The sequence below is a fragment of the Piliocolobus tephrosceles genome, chromosome 9 (genome assembly GCF_002776525.5).
Source record: "Piliocolobus tephrosceles isolate RC106 chromosome 9, ASM277652v3, whole genome shotgun sequence".
Lineage (NCBI taxonomy): Eukaryota > Metazoa > Chordata > Mammalia > Primates > Cercopithecidae > Piliocolobus > Piliocolobus tephrosceles.
The window spans coordinates 49,934,336-49,946,900 of record NC_045442.1 but is presented as its reverse complement, the minus strand read 5'-3'; the positions used below and the strand labels follow the sequence as shown (position 1 = coordinate 49,946,900).

At 37.7% G+C, this 12,565-nt stretch overlaps 1 protein-coding gene across 1 annotated transcript in view; it reads left to right on the top strand.

Moving 5' to 3' along the window:
* Nucleotides 1-12,565, top strand: part of PCDH15 (protocadherin related 15) — a 791,018-nt gene that overhangs the window by 645,096 nt on the left and 133,357 nt on the right. The window contains exons 23-24 of the mRNA XM_026454840.1: nucleotides 8,968-9,077; nucleotides 10,997-11,137. Coding sequence (XP_026310625.1) covers nucleotides 8,968-9,077; nucleotides 10,997-11,137 — 251 coding nt within the window. The remainder of the gene's footprint in view (nucleotides 1-8,967; nucleotides 9,078-10,996; nucleotides 11,138-12,565) is intronic.

Here is a 12,565-nt window from a genome sequence, read left to right as displayed (position 1 = left end):
TTTATTTATTTATTTATTTATTTATTTATTTATTTATTTATTTATTTATTTATTTATTTTAGCCAGCAACCTTTGAAGCTCATTTGTTGGTTCTATTAGTTGTGCTATAGACTCCTTAAGATTTTCCAAGAACAGGATAATTTCACCTGCAAATACAGTTTTTGTTGTTGTCGTTGATTTTTTTTTTTATTATTATTATACTTTAAGATCTAGGGTACATGTGCATAACGTGCAGGTCTGTTACATATGTATACTTGTGCCATGTTGGTGTGCTGCACCCATCAACTCGTTAGCACCCATCAATTCGTCATTTATATCAGGTATAACTCCCAATGCAATCCCTCCCCCCTACCCCCTCTCCATGATAGGCCCCAAGGTGTGATGTTCCCCTTCCCGAGTACAAGTGATGTCATTGTTCAGTTCCCACCTATGAGTGAGAACATGTGGTGTTTGGTTTTCTCTTCTTGTGATAGTGTGCTAAGAATGATGGTTTCCAGCTGCATCCATGTCTCTACAAAGGACGCAAACTCATCCTTTTTTATGGCTGCATGATATTCCATGGTGTATATGTGCCACATTTTCTTAATCCAGTCTGTCACAGATGGCCATTTGGGTTGATTCCTAGACTTTGCTATTGTGAATAGTGCCGCAATAAACATACGTGTGCATGTGTCTTTATAGCAGCATGATTTATAATCCTTTGGGTATATACCCAGTAGTGGGATGGCTGGGTCATATGGTACATCTAGATCTACATCCTTGAGGAATCACCATACTGTTTTCCATAATGGTTGAACTAGTTTACAATCCCACCAACAGTGTAAAAGTGTTCCTATTTTTCCACATCCTCTCCAGCACCTGTTGTTTCCTGACTTTTTAATGATTGCCATTCTAACTGGTGTGAGATGGTATCTCATTGTGGTTTTGATTTGCATTTCTCTGATGGCGAGTGATGATGAGCATTTTTTCATGAGTCTGTGGGCTGTATGAATGTCTTCTTTTGAGAAATGTCTGTTCATATCCTTTGCCCACATTTTGATGGGGTTGTTTGTTTTTTTCTTGTATATTTGTTTGAGTTATTTGTAGATTCTGGATATTAGCCCTTTGTCAGATGAGTAGATTGCAAAAATTTTCTCCCATTCTGTAGGTTGCCTGTTCACTCTGATGGTAGTTTCTTTTGTTGTGCAGAAGCTCTTTAGTTTAATCATATCCCATTGGTCAATTTTGGCTTTTGCTGCCATTGCTTTTGGTGTTTTAGACATGAAGTCCTTGCCCATGCCTATGTCCTGAATGGTACCACCTAGGTTTTCTTCTAGGGTTTTTATGGTATTAGGTCTAACATTTAAGTCTCTAATCCATCTTGAATGAATTTTCATATAAGGAGTAAGGAAAGGATCCAGTTTCAGCTTTCTACTTATGGCTAGCCAATTTTCCCAGCACCATTTATTAAATAGGGAGTCCTTTCCCCATTTCTTGTTTCTCTCAGGTTTGTCAAACATCAGATGGCTGTAGATGTGTGGTATTATTTCTGAGGACTCTGTTCTGTTCCATTGGTCTATATCTCTGTTTTGGTACCAATACCATCCTGTTTTGGTTACTGTAGCCTTGTAGTATAGTTTGAAGTCAGGTAGCGTGACAACTCCAGCTTTGTTCTTTTGACATAGGATTGTCTTGGCAATGCGGGCTCTTTTTTGGTTCCATATGAACTTTAAAGCTGTTTTTTCCCATTCTGTGAAGAAACTCATTGGTAGCTTGATGGGGATGGCATTGAATCTATAAATAACCTTGGGCAGTATGGCCATTTTCATGATATTGATTCTTCCTATCCATGAGCATGGTATGTTCTTCCATTTGTTAGTGTCCTCTTTTATTTCACTGAGCAGTCGTTTGTAGTTCTCCTTGAAGAGGTCCTTTACATCCCTTGTAAGTTGGATTCCTAGGTATTTTATTCTCTTTGAAGCAATTGTGAATGGAAGTTCATTCATGATTTGGCTCTCTGCTTGTCTGTTACTGGTGTATAAGAATGCTTGTGATTTTTGCACATTAATTTTGTATCCTGAGACTTTGCTGAAGTTGCTTATCAGCTTAAGGAGATTTTGGGCTGAGACAATGGGGTTTTCTAAATATACAATCATGTCATCTGCAAACAGGGACAATTTGACTTCTTCTTTTCCTAACTGGATACCCTTGATTTCTTTCTCTTGCCTGATTGACCTAGCCAGAACTTCCAACACTATGTTGAATAGGAGTGGTGAGAGAGGGCATCCCTGTCTTGTGCCAGTTTTCAAAGGGAATTTTTCCAGTTTTTGCCCATTCAGTATGGTATTGGCTGTGGGTTTGCCATAAATAGCTCTTATTATTTTGAGGTACGTTCCATCAATACCGAATTTATTGAGCGTTTTTAGCATGAAGGGCTGTTGAATTTTGTCAAAAGCCTTTTCTGCATCTATTGAGATAATCATGTGGTTCTTGTCTTTGGTTCTGTTGATATGCTGGATTACATTGATTGATTTGCGAATGTTGAACCAGCCTTGCATCCCAGGGATGAAGCCCACTTGATCATGGTGGATAAGCTTTTTGATGTGCTGCTGAATCCGGTTTGTCAGTATTTTATTGAGGATTTCTGCATCAATGTTCATCAGGGAGATTGGTCTAAAATTCTCTTTTTTTGTTGTGTCTCTGCCAAGCTTTGGTATCAGGATGACGTTGGCCTCATAAAGTGAGTTAGGGAGGATTCCCTCTTTTTCAATTGATTGGAATAGTTTCAGAAGGAATGGTACCAGCTCCTCCTTGTACCTCTGGTAGAATTCAGCTGTGAATCCATCTGGTCCTGGACTTTTTTTGGTTGGTAGGCTATTAATTATTGCCTCAATTTCAGAGGCTGCTATTGGTCTATTCAGGGATTCAACTTCTTCCTGGTTTAGTCTTGGAAGAGTGTAAGTGTCCAGGAAATTATCCATTTCTTCTAGATTTTCTAGTTGATTTGTGTAGAGGTGTTTATAGTATTCTCTGATGGTAGTTTGTATTTCTGTGGGGTCGGTGGTGATATCCCCTTTATCATTTTTAATTGCATCTATTTGATTCTTCTCTCTTTTCTTCTTTATTAGCCTTGCTAGCGGTCTGTCAATTTTGTTGATCTTTTCAAAACACCAACTCCTGGATTCATTGATTTTTTGGAGGGTTTTTTGTGTCTCTATCTCCTTCAGTTCTGCTCTGATCTTAGTTATGTCTTGCCTTCTACTAGCTTTTGAATGTGTTTGCTGTTGCTTCTCAAGTTCTTTTAATTGTGATGTTAGAGTGTCAATTTTAGATCTTTCCAGCTTTCTCTTGTGGGCATTTAGTGCTATAAATTTCCCTCTACACACTGCTTTAAATGTGTCCCAGAGATTCTGGTATGTTGTATCTTTGTTCTCATTGGTTTCAAAGAACATCTTTATTTCTGCCTTCATTTCGTTATGTACCCCGTAGTCATTCAGGAGCAGGTTGTTCAGTTTCCATGTAGTTGAGCAGTTTTGATTGAGTTTCTTAGTCCTGAGTTCTAGTTTGATTGCACTGTGGTCTGAGAGACAGTTTGTTATAATTTCTGTTATTTTACATTTGCTGAGGAGTGCTTTACTTCCAATTATGTGGTCAATTTTGGAATAAGTGCGATGTGGTGCTGAGAAGAATGTATATTCTGTTGACTTGGGGTGGAGAGTTCTATAGATGTCTGTTAGGTCCGCTTGGTGCAGAGATGAGTTCAATTCCTGGATATCCTTGTTAACTTTCTGTCTCGTTGATCTGTCCAATGTTGACAGTGGAGTGTTGAAGTCTCCCATTATTATTGTATGGGAGTCTAAGTCTCTTTGTAAGTCTCTAAGGACTTGCTTTATGAATCTGGGTGCTCCTGTATTGGGTGCATATATATTTAGGATAGTTAGCTCTTCCTGTTGAATTGATCCCTTTACCATTATGTAATGGCCTTCTTTGTCTCTTTTGATCTTTGATGGTTTAAAGTCTATTTTATCAGAGACTAGGATTGCAACCCCTGCTTTTTTTTGTTCTCCATTTGCTTGGTAGATCTTCCTCCATCCCTTTATTTTGAGCCTATGTATGTCTCTGCATGTGAGATGGGTCTCCTGAATACAGCAGACTGATGGGTCTTGACTCTTTATCCAGTTTGCCAGTCTGTGTCTTTTAATTGGAGCATTTAGTCCATTTACATTTAAGGTTAATATTGTTATATGTGAACTTGATCCTGCCATTATGATATTAACTGGTTATTTTGCTCGTTATTTGATGTAGTTTCTTCCTAGCCTCGATAGTCTTTACATTTTGGCATGTTTTTGCAATGGCTGGTACCGGTTGTTCCTTTCCATGTTTAGGGCTTCCTTCAGGGTTTCTTGTAAGGCAGGCCTGGTGGTGACAAAGTCTCTAAGCATTTGCTTATCTGTAAAGGATTTTATTTCTCCTTCACTGATGAAACTTAGTTTGGCTGGATATGAAATTCTGGTTTTAAAATTCTTTTCTTTAAGAATGTTGAATATTGGCCCCCACTCTCTTCTGGCTTGTAGAGTTTCTGCCGAGAGGTCTGCTGTTAGTCTGATGGGCTTCCCTTTGTGGGTAACCCGACCTTTGTCTCTGGCTGCCCTTAAGATTTTTTCCTTCATTTCAACTTTGGTGAATCTGGCAATTATGTGTCTTGGAGTTGCTCTTCTCGAGGAGTATCTTTGTGGTGTTCTCTGTATTTCCTGAATTTGAATGTTGGCCTGCCCTACTAGGTTGGGGAAGTTCTCCTGGATGATGTCGTGAGGAGTGTTTTCCAACTTGGTTCCATTTTCCCCCTCACTTTCAGGCACCCCAGTCAGACGTAGATTTGGTCTTTTTACATAATCCCATACTTCTTGCAGGCTTTGTTCATTTCTTTTTCTTCTTTTTTCTTTTGGTTTCTCTTCTCACTTCATTTCATTCATTTGATCCTCAATCGCTGATACTCTTTCTTCCAGTTGATGAAGTTGGTTACTGAAGCTTGTGGATTTGTCACGTATTTCTCATGTCATGGTTTTCATCTCTGTCATTTCATTTATGACCTTCTCTGCATTAATTAATCTAGCTATCAATTCTTCCACTCTTTTTTAAAGATTTTTAGTTTCTTTGCGCTGGGTACGTAATTCCTCCTTTAGCTCTGAGAAGTTTGATGGACTGAAGCCTTCTTCTCTCATCTTGTCAAAGTCATTCTCTGACCAGCTTTGATCCATTGCTGGCGATGAGCTGCACTCCTTTGCAGGGGGAGATGCGCTCTTATTTTTTGAATTTCCAGCTTTTCTGCCCTGCTTCTTCCCCATCTTTGTGGTTTTATCTGCTTCTGGTCTTTGATGATGGTGACGTACTGATGGGGTTTTGGTATAGGTGTTCTTCCTGTTTGATAGTTTTCCTTCTAATAGTCAGGACTCTCAGCTGTAGGTCTGTTGGAGATTGCTTGAGGTCCACTCCAGACCCTGTTTGCCTGGGTATCAGCAGCAGACGTTGCAGAAGACAGAATATTGCTGAACAGCGAGTGTACCTGTCTGATTCTTACTTTGGAAGTTTCCTCTCAGGGGTGTACTCCACCCTGCGAGGTGTGGGGTGTCAGACTGCCCCTATTGGGGGATGTCTTCCAGTTAGGCTACTCAGGGGTCAGGGACCCACTTGAGCAGGCAGTCTGTCCATTCTCAGATCTCAACCTCCGTGTTGGGAGATCCACTGCTCTCTTCAAAGCTGTCAGACAGAGTCGTTCGCGTCTGCACAGGCCTCTGCTGCTTCTCCTGTTGTTTTTTTAGCTGTGCCCTGTCCCCAGAGGTGGAGTCTACAGAGACAGGCAGGTTTCCTTGAGCTGCTGTGAGCTCCACCCAGTTTGAGCTTCCCAGCGGCTTTGTTTACCTACTTAAGCCTCAGCAATGGTGGGCACCCCTCCCCCAGCCTCGGTGCTGCCTTGTGGTTAGATCGCAGGCTGCTGTGCTAGCAATGAGGGAGGCTCCGTGGCCGTGGGACCCTCCCAACCAGGTGTGGGTATAGTCTCCTGGTGTGCCCGTTTCCTTAAAGCGCAGTATTGGGGTGGGAATTACCCGATTTTCCAGGTGTTGTGTGTCTCAGTTTGCCTGGCTAGGAAAAGGGATTCCCTTCCCCCTTGCGCTTCCCAGGTGAGGCGATGCCTTGCCCTGCTTCAGCTCTCGCTGGTTGGGCTGCAGCAGCTGACCAGCACCGATTGTCCAGCACTCCCCAGTGAGATGATCCCAGTACCTCCGTTGAAAATGCAGAAATCACCGGTCTTCTGTGTCGCTCGCCCCGGGAGTTGGAGGCTGGAGCTGTTCCTATTCGGCCATCTTGCTCCGCCCTCACATGTATTTTTTAATATTTGAAAGAAGACATATCACTTTTCTTTTCTGTTATTTATTTATTTAAGACTTAATCTTACTCTGTCACCCAGGATGTAGTGCAGTGGCATGTTTTTGGCTCATTGCAACCTCCGCTTCCTGGGTTCAAGCAATTCTCATGTCTCAGCCTCCCAAGTAGCTGGGACTACAGGAGCACACCACCACAACCAGCTAATTTTTGTATTTTTAGTAGAGATTGGGTTCTACCATATTGGTCAGGCTGGTTGCAAACTCCTGACCTCAGGGGATTCACCCAGCTCAGCTTCCCAAAGTGCTGGAATTACAGGTGTGAGCCACCGCACCCGGCCCGACATAGCATTTTTCTCATGTTAAAGCTAAAGGTGCATAAGTTGGAGATACCATATTCCCATACTGTATAAGGATTAGCAAAGAGATGAATTATGGAAAGTACAAAATTTAGCTTCTATCTTGTATAGTAACACAAGATAGACAAGTAAACAATTTAAGTAATGACTACTTCCACAAATAGGAATTCAGTTTTTGGAAATTATCCGCTAATATGACTGACATATTTTCTTGTATTAAACTTTTGATAAGTAATATGTATCTTAATCTGTCATAAATTAATCCATTGTTCAAATATTAGTTTTGTGTTGTGGCATAATAATATTACCACGAACTTAATGGGTTAAAACAACACATATATTGCTTTGAATTTCCTGTAGGTCAGGAATCCAGGCATGGGTTAGCTGTGTCCTCTCCTTTTAAAAGGACTTGCATAGTCTATTAATCAAGGTGTCAAATAGGGCTAGGTCTCATCTGAGGCTCAACTATGGAAAGATCCACTTCCAAGTTCATGTGGTTCTTGGCAGAAATCAGTTCCTTGTGGCATGTTGTACTAAGGGCCTCAGTTCCTTGCTGGCTGTTAGTCAGCCATCACCTTGAGTTTCTTGCCATGAGGACTGCTTCATGTGGCAGCTTACATCATCAAATCCAGTGAGGGATATAGCCAAAAAGTTGGCTAGCAAGAATCTAGTCAAGTCGTAATCTTATGTAGTATGTCCATTGAATTTACATGAGACATATACATCACATGAACACTGAGCAAAGGATAAAGTTCCCCCATTGACCAGAGTTGGTTAATGTGTTTATGCATGTGCTATGGGGATTGGCAAAGCCTTACCCAAAGCACTTGTACTGAGAAGGAAAGAGGCAAGATTATCAAAAACAATACTTGGATGTTATCAAAAGAAGACAAAAACAAAACAAAACAAAACATGAAGGACGGTAAAATAAGTAAGCAAATATATAAACTAATAAATTAAATATCTATATATTCCATTTAAAAATTATACAGATTGGTTCTTATTCTTCAACAAGAAGCAGTTATTGCTCATGCAGTGACTATATGGACCACCATTAGGTGCTAGAGTATCTGTGAGAAAGATTGCTTTGCATTGAGATAACCTAGTCAAGTAAGTGTGTGGATGGCAATAGCAAAAACAAAGCAATTTGGACAAGATGTTTGTAAAGCCTTGTATGCAATTTATACTTCAGACTAAATTTGTATTTCAGGATTTTTTGTAAAAGCTTTCAATGAAAGCACAATGTAATTGCATAATGTAGCTTAGAAGAACCACTGTGTCCATTCTATTATTAAGTTCAAAACTCTTTCATAAAAATGGATAATAAAAATAAATAAATAAATAAGTAAATACCACCACACACCTATTAGAATGTCTGAAATCCAGACTATAGATAATACCAAAAGCTGGCTAGAATGTGGAGCAACAGGAACTCTCATTCATTGTTAGTGAGAATACAAAATGGTACAGTCAGTTTGGAAGAGAGTTTGGCAGTTTCTTAAAAGACTAAACAGTCTTACTATACAATCCAGTAATCATGCTCCTTAGTATTTACCCAGAAGAGTTGAAAACTTAGAGTCACAAAAACCTACACACAGATGTTTATAGCAGCTTTAGTCATAATTGCCAAAACTTGGAAGCAACCAAGATGTTTTTTTATTTATGGAAATAAATGATGGGTACATTCAGACTATGAAATATTATGTAGTGCTAAAAATGAAATAAGCAATCAAGCCATAGATGTCGAGATACATTAAATGCATATTACTAAGTGAAAGAAGGCGATCTGAAAAGGCTATATACTGTGTGATTCCAGCTATACAACATTCTGGAAAAGACAAAACCATAGAGACACTACAAAGATCAGTGGTTGCCAGAGGTTGAGTTGAGGGGAGGGATGAATATACAGGGCAGAGAGGATTTTCAGGACAGTGAGAATACCCTATATGGTACTACATGAAGGTGGATACATGTCATTACACATTTGTCCAAACTCATAAAATGTACAACAGCAACATGCACCCTCATGGAAACAATGGACTTTCAGTGATAATGGGGTCAAGATAGGTTCATCAGTTATCACAAACGTAGCAGTCGGGTGGGGGATTTGATCATGGAGGAGGCCATGAATGTGTGAGGGCAAAGGGTATATCAGAAATCTCTTATCTTTCTCTCAATTTTTCTGTGAACCTAAAGTTACATCAAAATTATACTTAAACATAAATACATCATCTTCTCTAAACCTGCAGACCTCCTCCAGTAAGCGAGCTTGCCACCAAAGGAACCATGGTTGGTGTAATTTCTGCTGCTGCCATTAATCAAAGTATTGTGTACTCCATTGTTTCAGGAAATGAAGAAGGTGAGTAGACTTTTAGTTTGTGTTCTCACCATCAACCAGTAAACTTACATTTGGACTAATTTCAGGTTGAATTGATATTACTATCTAGCCTATTGTTTTCTAATAAAATTGTGCCAATCTTAGATGTAATTGGTAACCATGTATCCTGAACTTAATTAAAAATCCAGTTATGTTAGCTCAAGTGATTTTTTTCCCTTAAGAAATATTAAGTGTCTAAGTAATGAAACCTTGACCATTTCCTCATTTGGTAATATTTTAATGACATTTCCTCAAAATTAATGCATCATGAAATTTTCAGCTTTTGGTAGTGATCATTGCCTACAGTAGCTTCGTCCACCCCACTGTCTGAACCATCCATGACCCTTACTCCATGTTGGTCATACCTTAACTAATCCTGAAGGAATTTCAAATTTGTAAATAAGTGTGAATTTTGAAGAGTCACATCCATGTTAAAAGCCATGCATGTTATATGATTCCCCAAATAGTCAAATTAGGCTTACAATTAATGATTATAAGTAAAAATATAATGTTTGTATGTTAATCACTTTAAGAATCATAGGAATTTGCAGGCCTCTGGCAATAAGTTCATAGCTCAGTCTTTCACATTAATCTTTGTTTTACCTATTCTTCACAAGTTCTCCTCTGTTTTCCATTTTGGTATGTTAGATAGCCTAGCGTATTGTAGGTAGTCAAGAAATAGTTAATATACATGCAATAAATTAATTAATAGTAAATATTTAAGAAATGACCGAATGTAAATGCTTCAAAGCAGTTTGCAAGGAAATTATAAAGGCCTTTTTAAGCTTTTTAATGACAAACTATTACTAGGTATTGCTGCCTGTGCATTGTAGCAAGTGATCAATATCTTACTTTTATTGCCTTTCTTCATTATTACTGTGCTAATAATGGGTCCTCCCTAAAAATAACTAAACTTCCTTTTTCCTTGAACTTTGAATGTCTGACTAAAGCTATAATTTCTCAACCTGTTCTGTTCTGAAACTTTCTCTTTAGGGTTCTATTTATTCTTTTATTTGAAGACAGCGGAGTGGCTGTATTTATTAACCTCTCTCCCCCACAGTGACTATTTTACATTCATTTATTTATTAATTCATTCAACAAATATGTACTGAGCATCTATTATGTATTAACTACTCTTCTAGCCACTACAGGTAGAACAATGTACAAAATAGACTCTGTCCTCATGGAAGTTAATGGTCCAATAAGAGGGGGTTAATAATAAAAATGTAAAAGTTATTAAACAAATAGTATTATAAGTGATTATTAATTCAAAGAAAAAATAAAGTAAGGAGAGAATATGGAGAGCTTAAGAGAGGGAGATGTATTATAAAGTTTGCCAGTGTGCTCTGATTTTCATTCAAATTAATTTAAAAAGACATAGGGCAACATTAAATTATCGGTTTTTTTTTTTTTTTCTCTCAAGTGTTCTTAACAAAACACTAAATCTACAAAATGATGATATTCATAAATTACAAACAGTATAATCCAGTAAGGTCAGAAAATTTTTATTAAACAAAATTAGATGGTTTTCTTTAAAACAGAACTTCTGAAATCCTTTAGTGTGGTAGAACACCATCTGAATCTAAGGTGAAGAATATATTATTCAGTGTTTCCCAAATGTAATTAACCATAGAACATTGATTTCCAGGATTATCTCAAAACAACAAAAACAAACAAACAAAAAACCTCTACAATTTCAAGGTTGATTTTAGCAAAATATTGATGGTGATCATTTAAAGAGCTGGAGCAGTTTCCAGAAGCCGGCATTTTGTCACTTTCATGCATCACTCTAGTTATAAATAGGTATTTTTAGTGTTTTTGATATCACACTGCCTTTTAAAGAGAATTTCTTTCCTTATAGCCTAATGACAATGACCAGGTAATTGTATTTTAATTTCTAGATACATTTGGAATTAATAACATCACAGGTGTTATCTATGTGAATGGACCTCTGGATTATGAGACCAGGACAAGCTATGTTCTTCGAGTCCAAGCTGATTCCCTGGAAGTGGTCCTTGCCAATCTCCGAGTTCCTTCAAAAAGTAAGTTATACTACTTAAAGCTTTTACGAGAATTGTATGATGTCTGTGCTAATTTTTAAATGAAATACATATGTCTAAAATATCATTCTCAGTGGACAACATAGAAAGATCATTAATACTCTGAGATGATTGCCTGTTTGTTTAAACAGCTGTTATATGACAATGCGGGGAGTGATTTCACACTCCTGAAATGTCAAGAAAATAAAACACCGTTTTCAAATTGTGTATCTGATTTTGTTAAAATACCACCATTGTCTGTGTATGTTAAATAATAAAAGTTAGTCCCACTGTGAAAGCTCTGGATAAACCTTGGGAAATAGATATTTTTAATGAATGACTACTAGAAATCACCTAAATTGTGTGGCTTCATGTATTTACATATTTTCTTAGAGGTGACTAACCTTTACTGTAATTCGTATATAGCATCATTTTTTATTTTTAATTTCCACTTTTTAACCTACATTTTTAATCTATGAAATGAGAATTACTATCCTTTTACAAAGGCAAGATTTTATTAATAATTAAAAAGATTAATTTTTTTAAATGAGAGTAAACAAAGCGTCACAGATTTAAGCCCATGTTCTGTGACTCTAAACTTCAACATTTCTGTGGCATGTCGTTTACCCACACAGAGAAGCATGTAAAAGCCAATTTGTAAAGGGAACTGACACAGATTCAAAGATGTTATCAATAATGCGATAAATGCTATTCTTTTCCCATCTATTGAGGTAATACTCTTTTGCATTTAGGCAGTATCTTTTTGTAATCAAAGCAACCCTTTTAAAATCTAGAAGACTCAAGATCATCAGGTTTAATTTAACGATTAATAGCATAGAAGCCCAGAGTGTGAAGTGAGAAACAGGATCTGGAACATTCACCCGGGGACTATCCCTGGACATCATTTCAAGGCATTTCATCAAGCAAGCGTTCTTAGAAGGGGGAAGAGGAAAAAAGAAGAGGGGAGAGGCATAAAGTGAGAACCCAGGCAGTATGAGAGGAAAGAAAGCAAGACAGGAGCAACAGGCAGAAGATGCAGGATAGAATTTTTCTGTGTCAATTTGGCAATTGATCATAAAAAGAAATCACTCCTTTTCATTTATGGCAAACCTCATTTACTGATTTAGTGTAGAGAGCTGCTCAGTTGCTTGTAGAGGTACAACCAAATCATTTGAAAAATCAGATTATACAAGTGTCTTTGAAATAAAAGGAATTAAATTGTCCTCAATAATTATGCATCACTCACATAATTAAATTGTTTAAAAATAGCAGATAAGTTCTTTGAGTTTCTAAATTCTTTGAACTACAGGCAATTATGTTTCTAAAAATATAGAGGATGCTTCTAATTGTAAACTGAATTGGATAAATGAGGAGTGAAAAGGTTGAAGTAGCTCTAAATTATATAATGTAACCTATTTTATTGCAAATGCA